The sequence below is a fragment of the Sesamum indicum genome, linkage group LG9 (assembly GCF_000512975.1).
Source record: "Sesamum indicum cultivar Zhongzhi No. 13 linkage group LG9, S_indicum_v1.0, whole genome shotgun sequence".
Taxonomy (NCBI): Eukaryota; Viridiplantae; Streptophyta; class Magnoliopsida; order Lamiales; family Pedaliaceae; genus Sesamum; species Sesamum indicum.
Genome location: NC_026153.1, coordinates 4919681 through 4941752, shown reverse-complemented (window position 1 = coordinate 4941752; position 22072 = coordinate 4919681). Strand labels below are relative to the sequence as shown.

Here is a 22072-nt window from a genome sequence, read left to right as displayed (position 1 = left end):
AATAGTGTTAATGGGGTCAACGTGATTGCGTACAAAGATCGGAATGTTATCCATTTATTAATTCATTTGTTTGGGAGTCTTAAATTATGCATCCATTTGCTGGGGCCTCATTTAGTTAGGCGGCCGCATATATTATTGGGTCTAATTCATCGGTTTTAGATATATAATTGTGGTGGCCCGATTTGATAAGGCCTAGCTCGGGATTATTAGTTATTATAACCTCAAAAGTTTGGGGAAAAAGAGATGCTTGAATTGTCCCTAATTCACTATTCTTCATGTTTATTTCTCTTTTGTTATGGATATTCTCTTTCTCATTCTAAGTTCATCCCTTCGTGGTCGAAAATAACAAACTATTACATCAATTTGTGTTCTTTGTATGCGTGTTAATGATGAAATTTATTAGTTTTGTCTAATGATTATTGATTTGACAGAGAAGTGGAACGAGTAGTTTTAGAAAAAGACAAGGCATAAGACACATTTTATATAGAGTCGCCAACTGGATGAGTTCAGGGCAAATTGGAGGAAATTCAAGATCCGTCCCACTTTACTTTCACAAAGTTAAGATCGAAACTTGCTCCCTATAAAAACTTACCCAATCCATCCCACTTAGAACCCATAATCGCTCCTGCTCCGACAGTTGTCCTGCATCACCTCGGCCGACGCAGTCAATAGTTCAATATTTTTATTTTCAAATTATAGAACAATAAATATTTTCTTTAATCATATCACATGACATTAGTCATAAAGTTCTTGGCATTGTTGTCTGAATAGTATGACTAATGTCATGTGTCTTCAATTTATTGGAATGTCAATCTTTTATTTTTTTTTAAATTAAATAATTATTTTTAACTTTTCCATTCATCATGATTTTTCATAACTATCTTTCAGTAAATTTTTTTCTTATTTATTTTTATCTTATATATATATATATATTATCTCATATATATTTTAGATAATTTTTAATTCTATAAAAAATAAATAATATAATGTAAAAAATTTTAAAAAAATTATACACGTAAATAAAATATGTGAGACTTACTAGTAAAAGTAATAAAGAGCGAGCAGAATATTGTCCCCACAAGAGTAGTTATTAATTCTTTTTTTTTAAAAAAAAAAAAGAATAGTTATTAATTACATCAAAGCTAACTTAATACTATATAAGCAATTAAAACAGAAAAAGGAGGTGAGTAATAAATTTTATTCCACCGCACTACAAAGTAATCTAGGTATTGATTTCATATGGCCTTATATACACAGTCATTCTTACATGTATCAAATCACATCATGCCAGTATCATATCCGATACATATTCAAAACTACATTAAGTGATTTCCAGTTTGGATGCATGAGTATACTGCATGATCAAGAATGAAGGTCATGGAGAAAAGCAATGAGTAGGTACCTTCATCTTCTACACTTTCACATCTGTCTTTTCATCACCTTAAATTTCTTCCCCCTCAAAATCACAAAGGAATTACCTTACAGCTTTTTGTGTATGTATTTCACACTACAAAACATTAGGTATTTCATGGAAAAATAGGATACTGACATAAAACAGGGAGCAAATCTCAACTATGCTGAAAAATGTATACATTTTTCTCACATTAATTTGAGTTCATAGAGTAAATACGACCTCGTTGCTGTGGAACTCTGGTTATTACTGCTTCATCTGCACCAAAGGCCTGACTTCTCAAGACAACTGCCAAATTTTATCTCATAAATCATGTAATCATGAACTCCATCGTCTTTCCAGTAGCCTGAGGATGAAAAGCAAGAACTCGAATTCCATTTCATTGACTTGATTGTGACTTTGAAAATTAAATCACAGATTTAATGCCCTCGGAACAGTTATGCAATTCTGCTGGGAATAATCAAAGTGATGAATGAATAAACAATATGGTGGGACAGTCAAAATTTCATGTATTCTTATATTTTCAACCCTACTGAAAGCAAAGCAAAGTAGTGCTCATAGACAAATTATCCTATCTACAAACCACCCAAAGCGGTGGAACATGACGACGATGACAAACAACTGACCTGACGGCAAGAACTGGAATAAATGAGTGAAACATCTTAAACAAAGCGGACAAGCTCCAGATGTGGCTTCCAGGTATAGAAAAAAAAACTGGATGAGATGGGGAGATTAGAGCAAAAGCACAAAAAGATCTGATAGGTGGCGCCATTTTAGTTTTTGACATTTGTTAAGTCCTGTGAATCTATGTGGAGCATAAGAATCCCACCATTGTGGTTATATGAAATTGAGGGCTATCAAGCTTTAATCAATTTGATGCAATCACAAATTCTCTACAGTGGAACCATGGGAACCAAGCAAGTATTCTGGAGTTTCTTCTCTATTTTCATCTTATGGACAGCAACCCAGGAAAGCCTCAAGTTGCTTTTTTTTGGGTTTTATCGTGATTTCAGTTTATATCAGTACAATACCCATTCTGTTTAGCTTATACAGCATGATTCTTTGCCTGAACCTTTAATTGACAAAAAGTAAAGAACAGGAAAATTCATTGTCCATCTTTCCTTCATGCTGCCCAGACATCAATCAATTCTCATGTTAGACCATAAACAGATAAGGCAATGTTGTTCCACCTGAGTGAGATTGTTAATAGGCAACCGGCACGATGAATGACATAGACAAGGGAACCACTCTGGCCATGTGTTGGAATTCTTGAGGTCACCAAAATGCGAATTGGATATTAATGGCAATGAGGGTACCCTTGGTCAGGTGTGATCGGGGTACGATAGACCATATATTGATCCTACATACTTTTACCTCCAGCCTTTTGTGATTCCAATGATACCTGTTAATGGAATATTATATCCATATAACCGAGGTTGACCCTGCCACGAACTTGAATAAACTAGGCTGGAGTTGGGTAACAGATATTATCAAAATATAACTTAGCCATGAGTGTTGTCTTTATCTCTTTAAGGACAACTAGCTGTTGATATACAATAGTCTTCCACCAAATCTAACTCATGAGTTATAAACACTCTGCTGCTCATATATTCAGCACAAAATATATTGCCTTCTCCTTAATTACCTTAGGTACTAGCAAGCTCTCTCTACTGATTATCTTGGTGTTTTGCTCACTGATGCCAAAAACGTCAGCAAAATAAATTTCAGAAATAGTATCTGAGTGTTTTGAAGAGTCTACTTGTCTTCTTCAGCTAAAACCCTACACTTAACCACGTATCATAAGAAATTTTTGGTTGGCCTCATACTATTGGTTGTCATTCATTGCCACAGGTTTTTTCTCTGTTTCAGAAAAATATTGTTCGCAGGCTCCATCTCCTATTCGTATAAATAGGGCTGTTGTGGGGCGTAACACACGGATAAGGAGGCAGGAAAGTTTGCAAATGGTTAATATTGCTGTTGAGCATGTATGTATGAATAGCTTATATATGCAGACATATAATACATGAGAGCAGACATGCATACCAGATATGGGTGTTTAAGTATGGAAATGCAGCTATCATTGGTTGCACGGTATCTGTGTAGAAGAAGCCTAACATGTGGAATACTCTTCCAACTGTCTCCCAGTGCTGGTTTTGAACTACCAGCCTCCCCAGCAACCATATGGTTGGTCACCTGAAGCAAAGGGACTTGTATTATTTGAACAAATAAAGTAGAAATCCGTCCAGGAAATTCCGCCAAATGTAAGTTACTACTCAATACTCCTCAAGCAAAATAATGGATTTTCTCCACTCACTTGAGTATCAACTGAAGATACTTCTTTCAGAAAAAGCTAATGAGATAAACTTCAAGCCTTTTTTGGGATCCGAACTAAATTCAACCATAAAAAATTGAGAACAGGTTTTGCAAACAAGGGGCACTTTCTAGACTAACATAGGTAGACCCTGTCATTTGTAGATCGGATCTTGCAACTCTTATTTGAGACATAATTTTTAGATTCTCGCAGATCTCTATTGAAGGATGAAAATATAAATGCAATCCACTACTTTGGAAATAGCTTTTCTTTCGGATAAGTATTTCCCAACAATTTGACAGTTCCAGATTCCAACAGAAGTTTTACACCCAATCCATAGGTCTGATTTTCTGGGTTGGGTTCTATTATGATGCTATGGTAAATTAAATCTTCACTCTTCAACTTCAGCTCCTCGAAGACTTCAACTGATCAAGTCTAGAGTACCATTTGAAAATAAAAGACTGCCAGCAAAGAAGAGGCCATGATAGCACCAAGAAAAAGAAAATATCTAAGAGTCAAAGCAATAGTTACCACAATGGAAAGGTTATGCTCATGTGCAAGCTCCTTCAACAGGAATCCAGCAGTAACCATTAAGGCATGTCCTATATATATAGCCCACCAAGAAAAACGCTTTTAGGTACTAATAAGAAGTTAATGTGCTTTCTTTTGTTGCACATTTTAATTATGATTGGTAAATGAAATGCATGCGCCTAAGTTGCTAGCCCACCATTTTATTAACTGGTACAGTCTAAGCTCAAGATGTCTAAAAGACTGCAATATACTAAAGGACTTGATCACTTTATCTAAATAGTTTATCACACAAATCCAAATATTGAAAAAGTAGTTTAATAAAATATTTGAACAGTTAACCATTTATAGCAGCTAGCAATTGAATATAGTTTTGTACGAGTTGGAAAAGTGTTGAAAACAATGTCCACGTGCATGCCTACAAACCCAAGAAAGCTGATAATACTGACACGTTTTGGCCTAAAAAAAAGATATATGATTATGGTACTGATGATCTTAGTATATGCTCATAATTTAGATCTATTGGCTTCTATTAAAAAAAATTTAAGAACTTTCCAAGTTAACGATGGACATGTCGGTCTGAGATTGCAGAACACAGACCATGTGCTCCACCTCCGCCGAGAACTGGGGCTATAAGTGATGAGAGGGAGTCAATGATAAGCATCCTGACGTTGCAACCAATCTGCGTAATAGTTTTTCTTGGTGACAACAGAGCAAATTCTTCATGCTCGACTAACAGGAAACACAAAGCAAACGAGAAGAAGATAATAAACAAGTACGAAGGCAATCATGAAAACCTCAGATTTCAAATTATTCATTAATTGGTGCAGCATATCCAATAGGGTAAAGATGTCGAATATAGAATAGCATACTATGCTGCTCATTACTCGTTGAACTATTTCATCTACCTGCAGAAACACAAAAAATAGATGCATATCGAAATGTCAGTAGGTGATATTCTAATGCTTGTGTAAGAAACTTATAGGTAGCCCAATTTCGGTTAGAGACAACATGGAACATTTATTTAAGAAAATATATGGAGAAGACTGTAGTTGCATATATAATGAATATAAAGATTTGCCATTAACTCACTCACATCCCAAACTTAATGGAAGAATAGCTGGACAAGATTTTGGCAAAAGTTATACAAATGCAACAGGCTTTTGAGAATGGTTCAAAACGAAATTACTCCAACTGTCTTTAAGATGAATGGAACAGCAGACAGGGCGAAAAGCAATTTACCTCAGTATTAGCAGGATCTGACTCCTGAGTGAGAAACTGGACAATACGTTTTGGTGAAAATGAGTTGCCCGAGTCAAAGTACATCACTGTGCCTGAATATTTTCTTGCCACATGTGACGCAACTTTCAGGCAAACCTAATTTGTCGTCATAAGAACGAAATATGGAGTCAAAGCATCAGCTTTTAGTTTAATATATTGCTCATTCAAAATTCATAAAAAGGGGGGAGAAACCAAGAAATGTAATCAGTCTCCACTGGTTGGTCATAATTTAATCATGCAAGGACCTCCTACTTGAGTTTTACCAGAAGATGATGGCCCGGCTAGCTCTGTTACATGTCCCACACGTAAACCTCCTTGTAGAAGAAGATCAATTCTAGAAGAAAGAAAGTTAGATCTCTCTAGTTATATGCATGTTGTATGACATTAAAATGTAATTGTGCTGAGAGGTACCTTTCGCATCCTGTCGATAGAATACGCTTGTTCAGTTGAGCATCTTCTAATAACTCCAGTCCATTGAACTGCGGTCGACATTGACTCTCTATCATAGAGGACACCAGTGTAATTCCGTACCTTTCCACAAAGAAAAGATAACACTCAGTTCTATTAACTGTATAACTTCCAAATTAAATACATTCACACAACTTCTAAAATAGCTACCTGTTTCAACTGTCCTACCGTGTACCCGTGTCTCCAACAGCCTCTAATGCATAAAGATCATGCACGCGAAAATCTTCAGATGGAAAAAGCGAAAAAAGCCAAGATTATTTTTTAATGAAAAGGCATCAATATAATCAAACTTGGGCGCATGAAATGCTTGAAATGTTACTAATAGCCTAATTGTAGGTGTATTTGTATCAAAGGACTGGAAGATAAGAATATTAGATCTATAATAAAAAAATCCAATTGAGCTTTTCTGAATAGTTTCAAGTTGCAAGTCGTTTCAAAGTCTTTAGAACGCACTTTCAGCTAGTTTCTCCATGATTGTGGAGATCAAATCCACCTAATGATGGAGTAAGAACCAATTCTGCAACCTTATAAAATCAATATTATATTTGGATCTTTAGGTGGGGAAATGGGAAAAGAAATAGAGAAAGTATCTAGTGAAGAAGCACAGGTTACTGTCATTTAAAGGGAGAAAAAAACTTTAATATTGTTTTCCAAATCCAACAATTAAATTAAGTATAAATGAATTCTATATTTTGAAACTGCAAACAGCAAAAATCCATTGAGTTAAAGAAAAACTCCAAAAGTTCCTCCAAACAATAGTAGCAATAACTGAAACATCTCTTGTTTGTCTCTTTGCTAATGGTTACAATGGAATGATGTTAGATAAGCTACTTGATAGTAGTAGATACTTTTATCCCATTCATAGTATTTAGTTTCAAGCTTGAATTGTATGAGCATTGGCTAAACATAAAATTATACCATTAACCTATAAAAAAGATACTACAATGGGTTAGTTTCAACGAATATCCTTGAATTTTCTCTTCGTAGATAATTCACTCAAATCTTCACCAAAAACCAAAAAGATAAATCATAAATCACCAATTGCACAACAATTACAGAAATTAACCAACAAAACATTCATTTCAACAACCAAAAAAACAATGATAATGATGAGAAACGCACACACACACACACTCAACATTACGTAAAAAAGTATGAATATCTACGTACAGGAGCAGGAGTAGGGGAGGCCAAAAGCACCAAGAAGAGCAGAAGTAAACACGCGAGCAATAGCCGGTGAAGCAGCGCCTTTTTCCTCAAGAGTGCTAACAGTTTTCAATCCCTTCCTTTTCTTGATTTAAAACACTTCGCCTTAGCCACGGAATTTCTAAGAAGAAACAGATTCTCTCTCTCTCTCTCTCTCTCTCAATTGATTTGATCAGCACCGTCGGCTGTTCTTTTGGGCAACTAAAGTGACATAAGAAGTATTGGGCAGCATATTTTTTCAAACACCATTAACAATTATATTTTTATTTTTTTGGAGAGGCCGATTAACATTTATATTAATCACTACTAAATTTGATGAGCTGAATAATTAATATTGATGATATAAATTAACTAAAATTATGTATTGAAATAATCAATTATTAACTTTTCAATTTTAAAGCAATATTTATTATAATAAAAAATTAAAAATGAGTAAAAGTACTTCAATTTGATCAAAAATACCCCTTTCAAATATATACATTAATAGAATATAAAAAATATTTCCTACTATCTGAATAATTAAAGTAACACCTCCTAATAGCAACATTTTATGGTACGAAAATCTTTCAATAATGAAAAATTTAACTGCAACTGATACGGAACCCCTTAATTAGTATTATAAAAGTATACCAACGGTCTCTTAGTTTAATTGTTAAGGATCAGGTCTCATGACTTAAATCAAGGTCATGGATTTGCACTTTATAAGATTTGTAGGTATTTTTCTCACTTTTATGTTTGTTTATTATAATTTGTTATTTCATAATTTTTAGTTATATTAAAGGAAACCAACAAGTATCTGAGTACAGGAAACACATGACAGCAGTTTGGCAAACCTTCTTCGGCTGAGTATGTGAAGTGTGTGCGTAATGCAAGAATCTAGTCCACCAGAATTTTCAATGTGCTTGTTTAGACGCCTCTTTGTCCGCTGTCAAAACAGTAATAACCAAAAACCCCTCTTAAAGTTAAATAAAACAAGAGACTCAATGCAAAGTGGCAATGAGTTTCTTTATTAAGTTTAGGATGTTGCTATTTCTTTTTAGCATTTTCTGTCTTAGTATTTTCACAGGGATAACCCAAATGTTGTTTTTGCTTCAAGAGAAGCAGAGCATCAAGAAACATTAAACAAGAGCGAAAACAGAACTGAGATGAATTTGATAAGTATTTACTTAAAAGAGCTGAGAAGTTCACTCGGAAACTAAAATCATTCTGTGCCATTTACATCACTTAATCGATCTTCTATTTGTACAAAAAATCGGAACAACTTAGTTCTAATTTCAACAGAACTTCTGCCTCTTCGCCAAATGAAAACAATCGTTGCTACTAATTATCGGGGCATTGCTCAGACAAGTTCCAGAACCAACACTAGCAAAATTCGTTAAGTGCCCTGAGGAAGATCCACATGACGTAAGAGCATAAGGCTGCAAATTCAACTGTCTTGAAGCCCATTGCCCTCCGTCTGCCACAGGTTTCTTATCAGCAAAAAAATCAGCATCGCCACCTTTGATCGAAACCGGAGGTATCTGAAATGGCTGAAGCCGGGGCGGATTACGCCACCTTGGGAGTGGCCCAGCCACAAGAAGCGTCTGAAGCAGCGGCCCGGCTTCAAGAACAGCCTCCAGAAACTTCCCTTTCTGAGGCAGAGCTCTCCCCTTTACAAGACTATCGATAACCAACGAACCCTGATCGATCCTGGGCACCAACTCCATGCTTGAGAATATTTCAGGTGGAGAAGAGACGGCATCGAATAGGGACTCAACGGGAGGCGAGCCATGCGAGTGGTAATTGTGCGTTTCTGAGAGGCTGTTGGACTCAGTTATGCTTGAATTTGCTCTTGCTGGTCTGGGCAGAGGGCTATCGGCCTGAAAACGAGGGACCATCGTATTCGTTAACGACGTGGCCGTGTTGAGTAGCTTCTGGAGTTGGTTTCTTGCTTCATCTCTTTCTTGGATGGCGAATTTGAGGAGATGGATTAGCTGCTTCACGTACTCCTTGTTCTTCCTCATTTCCTCCATGGCTTCGACTTTTAACTTCTCAAGCTCAAGCGTGGTGCACAGCAGCTTCTGCCCCAGTTGCTCCATGTCCTGATGCTGATCAACATCACAAACAACATCAGTAACAAATCTCGTGAGATAATAAGCAATCTAAGTATCTTTACAATTTACAGACACAAGAACAAAAGGTGAAACAAACACTGATTCCATGAAATTTTTTATCCAAACCAAATTACATAGCAAATGAATACACTTAGCGTATGATTGGTCACTCCTTTAGAACTATACTGATTGGTCACTCCTTTAGAACTATACACCAATTACACGGCAATATATTACACTTGTTGTATGATTAATTCAGGTTCGACTAAAACCTGTATGTGCTAGAATTTCTCCTGATTCCACATGATGGGCTTTATGATCATCAGATCGTGAGACATTTCACGCAAATGATCAGCAATTGGTAGAACAAAAATGTGGTGTTTGAATGAGAAAAACAAACTTGAAAAATGAGAGAAATAACAAGAAATGATAAAGTATGAAGTCCACACCTCTGCATAACCCCACAATGAAGCCATATCTCTGTCTCAAATCTTGAACTTTTGTCTGAAAATGAAGTGATAAGATTTGGCAAAGGAAGAAAAATCTTGGGGGAAAAGGGAGTTTAGAGAAAGGAGACTTTGATGGATATATAGAGTGGAAAGGTTAAAAAAAGACAAGCAAGCCTATTGAATAAAACAGCCAATTGGGTTCACATTGAGAATCATTTTCTTTTTTATTAAGGAGAGAGAGAGAGAGAGAGAGAGAGACACAAAAAAAGATAGTAAGTGTTATGGAATCTACAAAACTTCCAAATGAACAAAAGTCTTCTCTTACTATATTTAATTTAAAATAAATGAGCTGCAAAATAATGGCCTCATTCTCACTCCAAAGCAAATATATTTGAGAATTTTCCATTTATTTGTTTAATTTCATAGTGGAAAAAAATTCAAATCTTTCACCTTTTATTTTGAATTATGTTATGCAAAATATTAATAAATTTCAATTTTTTTCAAATTAGAGTCGTGGAAAGTACACTGAATTTTATTTTACTATTTATTATAAACAATGGTAAAAAATGAAGTGTTAAATTACAAATTAAATATGTTTTTCCAAAAAAAAAATAAAATCCATCGCTTCTTCTATCTTTTTTGCAGTTGCTTCTCAATCATAGTGAATGGCTAAATGAAGACAGATTTTCCTTAATTATTTTTCCATGGACAATGATGATTTCTTGTTTGCGCCTCTCAAATCAAAATGTGAAAGCAAGTTGTTGATCACGCGGTTTTGTTAGTTTAAAAAGGTAAGTCAAATAACACATTCTTTTCATAAATATTAATTGCTGCTTTTAATTACACTTCATCTTCTTCTTTTTTCAAACTTTTTACTGTTCTTTTTTCCCTCCTTTTTCAGTGGTGAAAACATACTATTTTTCATTATTACCACTTTCGCTTCCTTTTTTTTGGGTCCATTTCATGTCAATCTTTTCGTATCGTTCGTTACAAAAAAATGGATTATTACCGACAAAAGGTTATATTAATTGTCATTAGTTATATGCATTACGCCACAAGAACTTTGTTTATTCTTGTAATTATTTTCATAATATTAATATATATATTTAATGATAGTTTTATAATTATTACTTAATATTGTTGTCATATAATGGCAACAACATTTTCACTGTTTTTCTATAGTTTAATTAATGTCAAAATCACAAGGTTTTACAGCTTTTTATTATGATGATATGCATTATATACATAGCTAATGAAAACTACATGAAGACATTGACAACTTCTACTTCTCACTAATCACTATTAATAACGCACTAATCACATCTTTTTATATTATGACGATACTAATTAATTATTAAAGTTAAGGGCATCCCGTGTCCGCCCCTTGTTTTGTATCTAGCACCTCGTATTCGAATTATTATCTATACTATTTTATAATTGAAAAATATATATTTTTTGTTGTGGGTTTTATTTTTTTTTTGTCTGTTATTTTTTTATAATATTATTTCATATTTTTTTTATTTCTCTTGTTGTTGTTCTTTTTTATTTAGTTTTTAAAATTATTTCACCAATTTTCGCCCTTATTTAACTTCTTGTCACCCTCTTCTCAACTTCTACCAATCCTATTGCTTATCTAACTTTTATAATTCTCTCAATAATTTGTCATATTCTTTTTAATCCTTTTTACTTTATTCAATTAAATTTTATTGTAATAACTTTTTTTAACTTTTAAATAAACTATACATGCACATTTAACTGAGCCGCATGCACTAGTAAACTTCAAATGATCAAATCGTTAACCTAAAATCTAATTTCCAAACGCTTGATTTTCTCATTATTGCATGAATTTTACTTAATTTTCTAGTTTTAGTTCTTTTGTTCTGGACAAGTCCGATGATCTTCGAGAGTATTTCTTGATTTTTGGAGTGAATGTCTCGTCTTTTCAAATGAAAAATGATCTATGTTTAAAATGATTTTTATAGTATTTACATAGGGTTGAGTTCCAATTCTACGCATGTAAGTGTTAGTTTGTTTTTATAATAGTATGTGTATGTTGTTTCTTTGTTCCATCTGAAATCGTTGATTGATTTAAAAATATTATTGTATTGTGTGTCAAATGTTGTACTTTAGAGACATCACTGTATTTTAAAAAAAAAATAAGAAAGAAAATTTTTATATGTGATACGGCGGGGTACATATATATGATGAATTTTCATTATTGGAAATTGATTTTTATATCCTTATAAATTTTGATATTATTAGTGATGGGAATATGATAAGAAAAGTGTTTAAAGGGTATGTTTATGGGATCTCAAATGTCAAAATAAGACTAAAATCTATACACTTTTATTCATATTGGGTCGCACAAGATTTGTTCCGATTCGATAACCAAAAATCACAATTATAGATCATTTAACACCTAAAAATGTGGAGATTACGATATTTGGATTCGTACAAACACGTCGAACATTACACCCTATTAATACTCTTTGGAGTAAAAATGCATTATTTATTGAAAAAACTATTTTACATTTTTAAAATTCTTTTTTATTTAAAATCATTTAAGTATTGAAATATTTTAGATAGAAACCTGGAGAAAAAGTAACATGATATGAAGCATATGAATATAATGATTGGAGATAAATGTAGTGTTGTGATCTATGAATTTAGTGTTCTGATCCCGAAGCCAAAAGAAACTCCGAATCCGAAAGCAAAGAAATAATTGAAAAAGGAGGCCAGTCTGACAATACAACACCATAACATGGATGAGGTATGCCAAAGGGATAAACTGTATTATTTTATTTATAATTAATTTATCCCCCGACAAGACGCTTCCTTAGATTTTTAAAGTCCCCACTAATTATATATAATATTTATGATCAAGGCGATGATAAATGTACCGTCAATATGTGTGAATATCACACATAGATATCTATATATATATATATTGTTTTAATTGATATTTACAATAATTTTTATTTTTTGTTATGAGAATATATTGAAAAAATTATAAATTAAGTAGTAGTCAAAGTCCTGAGCGTTCGGAAAAAAGAAAAAAGCAAAAAATTGGAATAACATTGATAGTAGAATTGTTTGAGAATAATTTTTATCAATAAGCGGCAAAAGTTGATAGAAAAGATACTTTTATAATTTTTTACTTAAACTAATTTAATTTAAACAGCTTAAAAAATAAAAGATATGAATCAAATATATTTTTATCAACTTATTTTGAACAAATATACGAAGAAATGCTTATTTTGAGCGGCTACTATTCCGAACACCCCCTCACGTTTTAATCCCTCCAAATAATGAAGATGAAGCCATTTCAATAATAAAATTCAAATTATATTAATAAAGCCTGATGAGCCTCTATGCCTTAGTTATTAACCTAAGTACATTTCAACATTTCTCCAAATATAACACTGTGAGGATATTGTGGCACTATAAATAGATTATTTTTTATATTATAAATAAATAATTTAAAATTAAAAATTATTTTATATTATTTATTATAACGAAGTAATATTAATATAAAAATTAAATATTGGGACAATTATACAACAATTTTCATATTAGTTTTAACTATATTCAAAATATTTATTGTGGTGGAGGGACAACATTAATAATATTTATTTTGTTCTTGCAATTATGTCATAATCTTGAAGTATGAATCATTAGTTGGGTCGTGGGTGTAGCATATTTGCTCCATACAACTTAGGTAGTGCAATAATTATTTCAAATTTTCAAAGTATATAAATATAATTATTAAATTCTTGAAAAGAAAAAGACAAATTAAGCTGCCTATACACTATATCCAAATGAGGACAAACCCGATAGGTTTACAATAAATAACACATAAGCTAATGTACAATGTATCTAGCGTCTCTCTCCCTCTCTCTCTCTCTCTATATATATATATATGTATATATATACATCTTAATTCTTGTATATACAAACACACACGCACATGTACACCTAGTACGCGTTATTCCTCAGTTCCTAGGTTTCCCAACATAAAAGTTTTTTAAATAGTTAATGTCAGTCCTAAAATATTAAATAATATTACTAAAGTTGTTTATGAAATAATATATACGTATAAAATAATATATAATATTTTAATTTTATCGTAAACTAATTATTAGTTATGGTAACTTATACATAAAATTTTAACATATATAATATATATTTTTATTTAATAGATAACTGGTGATAATTTTAACATAATCACTTAATTTTTTTTCATTATTCTCTTTTATTTAGTATTCTTAATTCCTAGAGGAATGAGTTAATTCTAAATAGATTTTTTTTCCTTTTTATCATAAAAGTTATTTATTTCCATACCGAACATGATAATGCATAATCAGTTATTGGAAATCGTATGTTCCACAAGGTTCTGCGATGCCTCGGAAACAATCTGACGGGTGTACACACACATGTACATGGGCTTTATTTGTTGAAATTGCGATGAAATATCCGTCCATAATTTAGATAATACTTAAGATAATTTGAATATTTTATGATTTGTTAAAAACATTAGACAATAATTCATCTTATTCATGAAATAAAGTTTAATCGGCAATTTTTCAGTCCTTGAGGTTTTGCCCCTTTCGGTATGTCTACCATGACAGGTGATCCGGATCACAGTTCGTCAGCTATCTCACGTTTTCGGAAAGGTTCGTGACCTGAGAAAAGAGGGCAGATCGTTAGGCTTGCTGGGAGGTCTCCAGCTAACACTCTCTGATGCCTAAGTCAGTAAAAGTGTTCGAGATAGAAAAAATAATCTAAATGCGAACTCAAAGTGAACCCAAATGGATATAATATGGATTTTTGGTGTAAAATATGACTTCCCATAAATAAACTGAACATGGGGTGTTTATAATGTTTGAATGGGTCCACTTGCCTGTACGAAAGGTCCATTTACATTATGTCACGTGTCATGATCCTAGCTCATGTGACGTCATATAGATCAACAGTCTCCAACAAAGGGTCCTTTGGGTATGTCGCGGATCCAGGTCGGGACCCGTGACTCGACCCGAAATGAGAAGGTGTGGATCTTCAGGTTATTCCTGCAAATAAATGCCTATTTTGAGGGTATTTTTGTTATTTTAATGATAATTCTCTTAATCCCCCATCAGTAAGGTTGACACTAAACTCAATAATAAGTACAAATACAGTACAATATAGTGTTGCAACACATGGCACACTGATACAGAAATTTTGGTATGTCAAAAAATATCTGGTGACGGTTCATAGCTTGGTCGCATGGTAGGTGGACGTGCAGGCTTTTGGCACAATAAAGGGTGGTGTTAGTGAATTTTGGCATCATATGGTCATTGTTGGTTGATGCAAGGCAGCATGAGATAAAGTATGTTGGGTATTAGGGGAAACAATAAACGCCTGCATATGATGCACGCACATGGAAGAAGATGGACACTTGTGAACCAGAAGAGTTGGTGTTGTTCGCTTTGGCAACATTTGATGTGCAAGATTTCTTGACAGGACATTAACAGGCGTCAATATGATATATGACCATAGCTAAAACCACAAAGAGTGTCAATATGGTGTATGACACTATGTTGGAAAGAGGTGTTGGTACCATAACACGAGCTACGAAGCAACAAATAACATATTGATTCAAGAACGTCGAACACTTAAAAAATATTGAATGATAGTGCATGGATTTTGATACATGATAGGTTAACATTCTTTGGTGCAAGATAGGGTGTAGTTAGTTGGTCTTGGCATTATGAGGCCATTGTTGGCTTATGCCTCGATAGCATAATGAAATGTGTGCAAGGTAGTGTGGGAAAATGGCAAATGACTGCACATGATGCACGCACGTTGGTGAAGCTAGACACTTTGTAAGACGCATTAGTGTTGTGTGTGTGGACAATATTCATGCGATTTCTCAATAGGACGTTAGACGATGCATGTAGAATGACCTAATGATATAGGCCTGCTATTGGTAGGTACTGGCATACTACCAACATAATCAAGGCTTGATGATTAACTGCAAGCTAAGGCAAAGAATGACTAAGTGAAGCATGTGAGGGCAGTTGGAATTGTCTGATCCAAGACAACTACTTTTCATATGACACCATAAAATTGCAGACGCTACAAAAGAAATTTACGATTAGAATTTTATTTTTCCTATTCAAAGAAATTATATGGTCTCAAATTTTGCCCCATTCATAAAAATTACTAACATACTTACCACCTATTTGGTAGCATTTAATTGCAACTAGGTGAAAAGGGAAAAGCAAGTGGCTAATGCCTAACCAAATACATCTTAAGTTTGAATACAACCTATTAAATAGGATAGGGCTATAGGCCATATTGCATGGCTAATTTTAAAGAGTTAAACATTGAATAAAGATCCCTTTGGCGCACCCAAACAGTTGTCTGCAAAAGCAGAGACCATTTCGCCTTTTCCCCTCCTTAAAGTTCCTATCTACTAACGACTTTACCCGTCAACCTACTCATTTTCTTCTTTATTTTGGTAATCATTTTTCTCTCTAATACCTTTACAAATTTGATGCACAATAATTGTATCCTTATCAGCCCCAAATTGTTTAATTTCATACCTCATATATAACTTTTTTTTTTTCCAAAAAAAGTTAAGGGCAATAATTTTCTTTTATAATAATTATTATATTTTTTTAATATATTTAAATATTGACTGCTGATTAAATATATCAATAATTTCAAACACAGCAATGGGGAGGTGATCAAGGAGAAGTGGGGGAAGGTTGGGGGCGCCGGGCTAGTGACGGGGAAGTGGGGCAGGCTGGGGCGGGCGATTGGTGGGGGGCTGGCGACAGGAAAGAAAGGGCGGGGGAGGGGGTATGGTGTTTTTCATTTTATTTCATTTTTTAAAATAAAAATATATTATTATAAATATATAATATTATTATTATATATTATATTTAAATATAAAATAACATTTATTCTTAAAAATTAATTAAAATTGCACCTAAAGCGCGTGTAGGCTACTTTCAAGACTAGAGGGGTAAATTACTTTTTCTTAAAACACAGGGGGGTAATTTGATAAATTTTTTTCGTAGGAGGGTATTTTGCACATTTCATATATCACAGGAGGGTGGCATGCATTTTTTCCATTAGAAACTCCTTATTTTTTTAAAAAGAAGTTCTTAATATATTTTTTGTTCGTCAATTTATGATCTCGAGTAAATAAAGCATACATCTACGGCTACGACAGAGGTATTCCCTGCAATTCAATTGCTTTTATTTACAATTTATTAGTTATACTGACACGCAATAATTGTACATATATAATTAAATAGATACGACGTATATTTTAAAAATAAATTAGTATATATATATTATTAAAAATAGATCAAATAATTAATTTGAGTGAAAGTAGAATATAAATATAATAGTATATTAACGATTAAAAAATAACTTGAATCATTTAAAATAAATAAATAATTAATTTATATAATGAATATTTTAAATTTGATGTTGCAATATTACAAACCACCATCATAATAATTATTATGTCAATTTTGAGGGCTCATCAACATGCAGCCATGAATATTTCCCACGTGGACAATATCTGTTGCCCAATCTCTATTGGGCCAGTGAAAGCGAATCCTTCTGCGAATCTCAAAAAGGCACTGACGACTAAATCTGCATCGGAAGAATAAATGTGGATGAGATTCCATAGCTCCCTCATCGCACAATATGCACACCCCTAGGTGAGATAGCCATGGTTTGTCCGTGGTGGGTAGTTTGCCAAGGATTGCGAGCCATAGGATGAACGAATGACGAGGAATCTTCAAGGAGCCCGAAAGTAGTGAAGACCATCCTACTTTCGGCTCAGAGTGATCGAATAATCGGTAGAGGGCCTAAGTAGTAGATTGCCCTTCGTCACATCTCCACACTACCCGATCCTCACCTCCAAAAATAAGCGGTAGGTTATGTGTGATCTCCAAACATTCAAAGTCCGTGATGGTAGGCCATTGCCATTCTCCTGCTGGAATCACCAAGCTGAGTTTTGCTGATTCTTCAAGTCTAAGATGGCGGGGACCTTGAGGGAATCGCTCGATAAGTGGACCCAAGTGATGCCACGGGTCCTGCCAAACAAAGAATCTGTCTCCATTTCCAATCTGGTAATCCACGATAGCGCGAAGGAAAGGACGAAGCCTCATATTACCTAAGAAAGTCATCAATGAAATTGAGAAGAGGTTGAGGACTTTCTTATGGAAGGGTACGACGTCTAGTGGGTACGCCAAGGTAGCCTGGAAAGATGGTGTTTTTCATTTTATTTCATTTTTTAAAATAAAAATATATTATTATAAATATATAATATTATTATTATATATTATATTTAAATATAAAATAACATTTATTCTTAAAAATTAATTAAAATTGCACCTAAAGCGCGTGTAGGCTACTTTCAAGACTAGAGGGGTAAATTACTTTTTCTTAAAACACAGGGGGGTAATTTGATAAATTTTTTTCGTAGGAGGGTATTTTGCACATTTCATATATCACAGGAGGGTGGCATGCATTTTTTCCATTAGAAACTCCTTATTTTTTTAAAAAGAAGTTCTTAATATATTTTTTGTTCGTCAATTTATGATCTCGAGTAAATAAAGCATACATCTACGGCTACGACAGAGGTATTCCCTGCAATTCAATTGCTTTTATTTACAATTTATTAGTTATACTGACACGCAATAATTGTACATAACAAATTAAATAGATACGACGTATATTTTAAAAATAAATTAGTATATATATATTATTAAAAATAGATCAAATAATTAATTTGAGTGAAAGTAGAATATAAATATAATAGTATATTAACGATTAAAAAATAACTTGAATCATTTAAAATAAATAAATAATTAATTTATATAATGAATATTTTAAATTTGATGTTGCAATATTACAAACCACCATCATAATAATTATTATGTCAATTTTGAGGGCTCATCAACATGCAGCCATGAATATTTCCCACGTGGAAATAAGCCATAATTCGCTAATCCATCTTAATCAGAAAAAATACGATTAGTTACCACCCTAATTGTCGTTTAGCATGTCATATTCATAAATGAATCGGGCACAAGAGGGAGTGGAGAAAAAAGCACATACATAATCTTGTTCTGTTGCGCGGCGGCACATGGTAAGTAGTTATCAATCATGTGGCAACCGGTGGTGAGATGACACGTGTATGCATTTTTGAGGTTGACAAGGATCACTTATCAGCTTCCTTGCGTGCATACGCCGTCTTGGCCGTGTCGAGTGGCACATGAGCTTGCGCTCATGACCTGATTTAGAACTACATTGGTAGGCTGCACATGCTGCACGATGCTCTCGTATGAGTATTTGGGAATAAAAGATCGTTTATAATACATTTGTTTTATACTTTAATATTATAATTATACATGTATTTGAAGTTTTTTTATTAAATTCGATACCTTTTATCTATAGTAATCAAAGCAAAATATTTCACTCACTCCTCCCCGTTGGAAGCATATATGACTATGAACCAACACTCACTCACCTGGAGATCGGTATGAGGTTCCAGAGTTGTCACTGTATCAGGCTTGTATTGGCCATGGCGTTAAAGTTAGGGTTTGGGGAGATACATGGATGCTGAGATCGTCCACTTTCCAGTAGATCACACTAGTGTTATAGGAATTTGATCGAAGAGGTTAATGTACTGTGACAATATTTATTGATCGGAGCACACAAGGGTGGGATTGAAATATATTGTTGATCATGTCTTCATGTTTGAGGATCAAGACATGATCCTCTGTACTCCTCTCGGCCACAACCCTATTCCCGATACTCTTAGTTGGCACTACACCAAAATAGGCTCCTACTCGTTTAGAAGTGGATGCATCTATCCCAATCGACTTCCTCAAGTCCAATTGGATTTTTCTGTGGAAAAATGTGGCTCTAGGGGAAATTCAGATGTTTGCATGGCGAGTTTGTGACAATGTTCTGCCAGGGGGTAATTTGATTTGATGTAGGGTGGTGGAGTAGGCAACAAGAGCAGAAAAGAGGGGAAAATTATTAAAATAATATAAAATTTTTATTTTATTTTTAACAAAATTGGCGTAGGTTAAAATTTTTTAAAAGTTTAAGCCAATTTTGTAAATATGTTTTTCTTTACATTATTTTAATAATTTTCCGAGAAAAGAGAGCATATGGTGTGGTCAAATATGCAACCTTTTTCTTGTATGAAAACAACAGTACTCTCTCTTCTCTCTTTGTGTGATAAGAACTAAACCGCCCAATTAATGATGCTAAAAGCTATAGTGATAATACATGAACTAACTTAAACACAAAAATAGGGAAAATGGGAATCCTTCAAAGGTTTTGACCAAAATCAAATATATATGATGATGCAGAAAATTCATGTGGTTGTAAACTGTATTATTCAATGCAGTGGATATTAGAAATTAGACAAATAATTCAATCAAAAGTTTATAATTCAATAAGCTGGATCTAAGTATTTGGATAAAATAAAATAGCAGGAGTTATATATTAGAAATCTGTTACTAATATTCATTTTGTAAATGAAGAAATGATCAAAAATAGAAAAGGTTAATTATCATCTAGAAATAAGTTAGAAAAATAAGTTAATTCTAAAAATAATGTTTGTAATTTGTAAATTTTTTTTATAAATTATGGAACACAAAAAATATTTATAAGATCAATATATACAAATATATATTACAAAGTAAATAAATTATGTTAAAAAGTACATGTAAATATGTGTCAATACATAATGCATATAATATTATAGAAAAAATATGTTACATAACTTATAAATTTTTATTCAATTACATGTCCACATAATAAAAATGTATTGCTTAAAGAGATGTAGAATAATATATATGAATTATATTATAGACTTACATATTTTATAGTATATATGTTCGATGTAATATTGTAAATTTATATTAATAATTTATTTTTTTAAAAAAGTCAATATATATAACAACACAGGCAAAAATTATGTAAATTTTTTTATTAGTTGTGAAAAAAATATAAGAATTGTAAATTTATGGAGTTTATACAGATTCTATATTCAGTATAAAAATTATAAATTTTGAGTAGTGTTTATTTTAAATAAAAAAATTTATAATAACTCAGATTATATTTAAGAGAATGATTGTAATACAGATATTTTAGGAGTATAAATAATTAAGGGTATTTTTGTTATAAAAAAATAGTGGATATTATGAGGACTATTTTGTTACGTTTTATATTTCAAGAGTATGCATAATTCAGGGATGTAAAGTGTATTTAACTCTTCTAGATATTATTGACACAAGAGGCATGTGAATTGGGGATGAAATCAAGGTGCACGGTGGGCTGGGCCAATTAAGGATTGACACGGATCAATTTAAAAAAGCTTATCCAAGATCGGCCCACTACTGCTTAAGGCTAACCCTGAGTCTTTAAATGAGCCCCAATTAGGTTAATTTCTAAATTCAAATCCAGCACATGGACCACTCGGTTGAGGCCCGGATCAGGCTTGGTGCCTACGTATTTAATTTATTTTTATAAACATGAGTTTTTTTTTTAATAATTACTTAAATTTATAGTTGTATTACAAAATAAAATAGATAATAAATAAATCACATAAAAATATATAGCTAAAAGAATAATAGTTAAGATTATATAATGAATTTAAATAATAATTTAATTAATAAGCTTACGATAATAAACTTATATGATAAGAAATTCAAAATGGACTTAAAAAAAAAACTTTGAAAAAAATAAACAAAGAGTAGTAAAGAATCGAAATACTGAAAATTCAGAAGTAGCATAATAAAGATAATAGTTTTTGGAGTTTTAAAAGTATAAAAGAACTATTAGAACAGCCAATTTAGAAGGATAAAATAAAACTTATATGCCATGCATTATTTTAATAAACAAAAATGACTCAACACTTGGTCTTGGGCCATTGAACTAGACTGATCTGGATTCGAGTTTTAATACTTGGGATCGCCCTATCCCAAATGATCGGGGGTCAAACCAGTTCAATTTTATTGATTCAATTAAACTCGATCCACTGAATATCTTGAAGAGGAACTATGAAAGATATAATGGGCCTATCTTAATGGAACTATGTATGTTCTTTCTTCTGCTTAAAGCCCATAATGCGTTTGATTAATGTTGGACTGTGATTCTTTCAGAACCCATAATACATTTTTGGGTGATCTATCCCCAAATTTGCCCTCTTGTAATTTAGGAAATGTACAATTTTTTTTTTTCTAATCAAATTATTTCTGTATTTTATAAAATAAAACAAAAAAAACATCTCCTAAAAGGAGTG

General features: G+C 32.8%; 2 protein-coding genes across 6 annotated transcripts; both read right to left on the bottom strand.

The window, feature by feature from the left end:
• LOC105170667 (DNA repair protein RAD51 homolog 4) lies at nucleotides 1212-7408 on the bottom strand. Of its 4 annotated transcripts, none has more exons than XM_011091528.2 (10): nucleotides 7170-7407; nucleotides 6150-6222; nucleotides 5943-6062; nucleotides 5784-5865; nucleotides 5493-5627; nucleotides 5048-5158; nucleotides 4851-4932; nucleotides 4254-4324; nucleotides 3455-3604; nucleotides 1212-1861 (listed from the first exon to the last, which is right to left on the bottom strand). In XM_011091528.2, exons 3-10 carry the CDS (start codon nucleotides 6035-6037, stop codon nucleotides 1823-1825), a joined length of 765 nt encoding a protein of 254 aa, XP_011089830.1. In that variant the 5' UTR covers nucleotides 6038-6062; nucleotides 6150-6222; nucleotides 7170-7407; the 3' UTR covers nucleotides 1212-1822. The 4 variants fall into 4 exon arrangements, with proteins under 4 accessions (XP_011089830.1, XP_011089832.1, XP_011089831.1 ...); XM_011091530.2 differs by having other exon boundaries at nucleotides 1212-1858; XM_011091529.2 differs by having other exon boundaries at nucleotides 1212-1757; nucleotides 7170-7406.
• Nucleotides 8347-9904, bottom strand: LOC105170666. Of its 2 annotated transcripts, none has more exons than XM_011091523.2 (2): nucleotides 9748-9904; nucleotides 8347-9292 (listed from the first exon to the last, which is right to left on the bottom strand). In XM_011091523.2, the coding sequence occupies exons 1-2, from the start codon at nucleotides 9772-9774 to the stop codon at nucleotides 8480-8482; spliced, it is 840 nt and encodes a 279-aa protein (XP_011089825.1). In that variant the 5' UTR covers nucleotides 9775-9904; the 3' UTR covers nucleotides 8347-8479. The 2 variants fall into 2 exon arrangements, with proteins under 2 accessions (XP_011089825.1, XP_011089826.1); XM_011091524.2 differs by lacking the exon at nucleotides 9748-9904 and adding an exon at nucleotides 9571-9730.

Bases quoted from the DNA above. Each gene is read 5' to 3' on its own strand.
- LOC105170667 (XM_011091528.2), bottom strand. From the start codon at position 6,037: ATGATAGAGAGTCAATGTCGACCGCAGTTCAATGGACTGGAGTTATTA. The intron at 5,628-5,783 runs GTAGGAGGTCCT...ACGACAAATTAG, and splicing joins CATCTTCTGGTAAAACTCAA to GTTTGCCTGAAAGTTGCGTC. The intron at 3,605-4,253 runs GTAACTATTGCT...CCTTTGCTTCAG, and splicing joins AGCATAACCTTTCCATTGTG to GTGACCAACCATATGGTTGC.
- LOC105170666 (XM_011091523.2), bottom strand. From the start codon at position 9,774: ATGGCTTCATTGTGGGGTTATGCAGAG. The intron at 9,293-9,747 runs GTGTGGACTTCA...GATGTTGATCAG, and splicing joins CATTGTGGGGTTATGCAGAG to CATCAGGACATGGAGCAACT.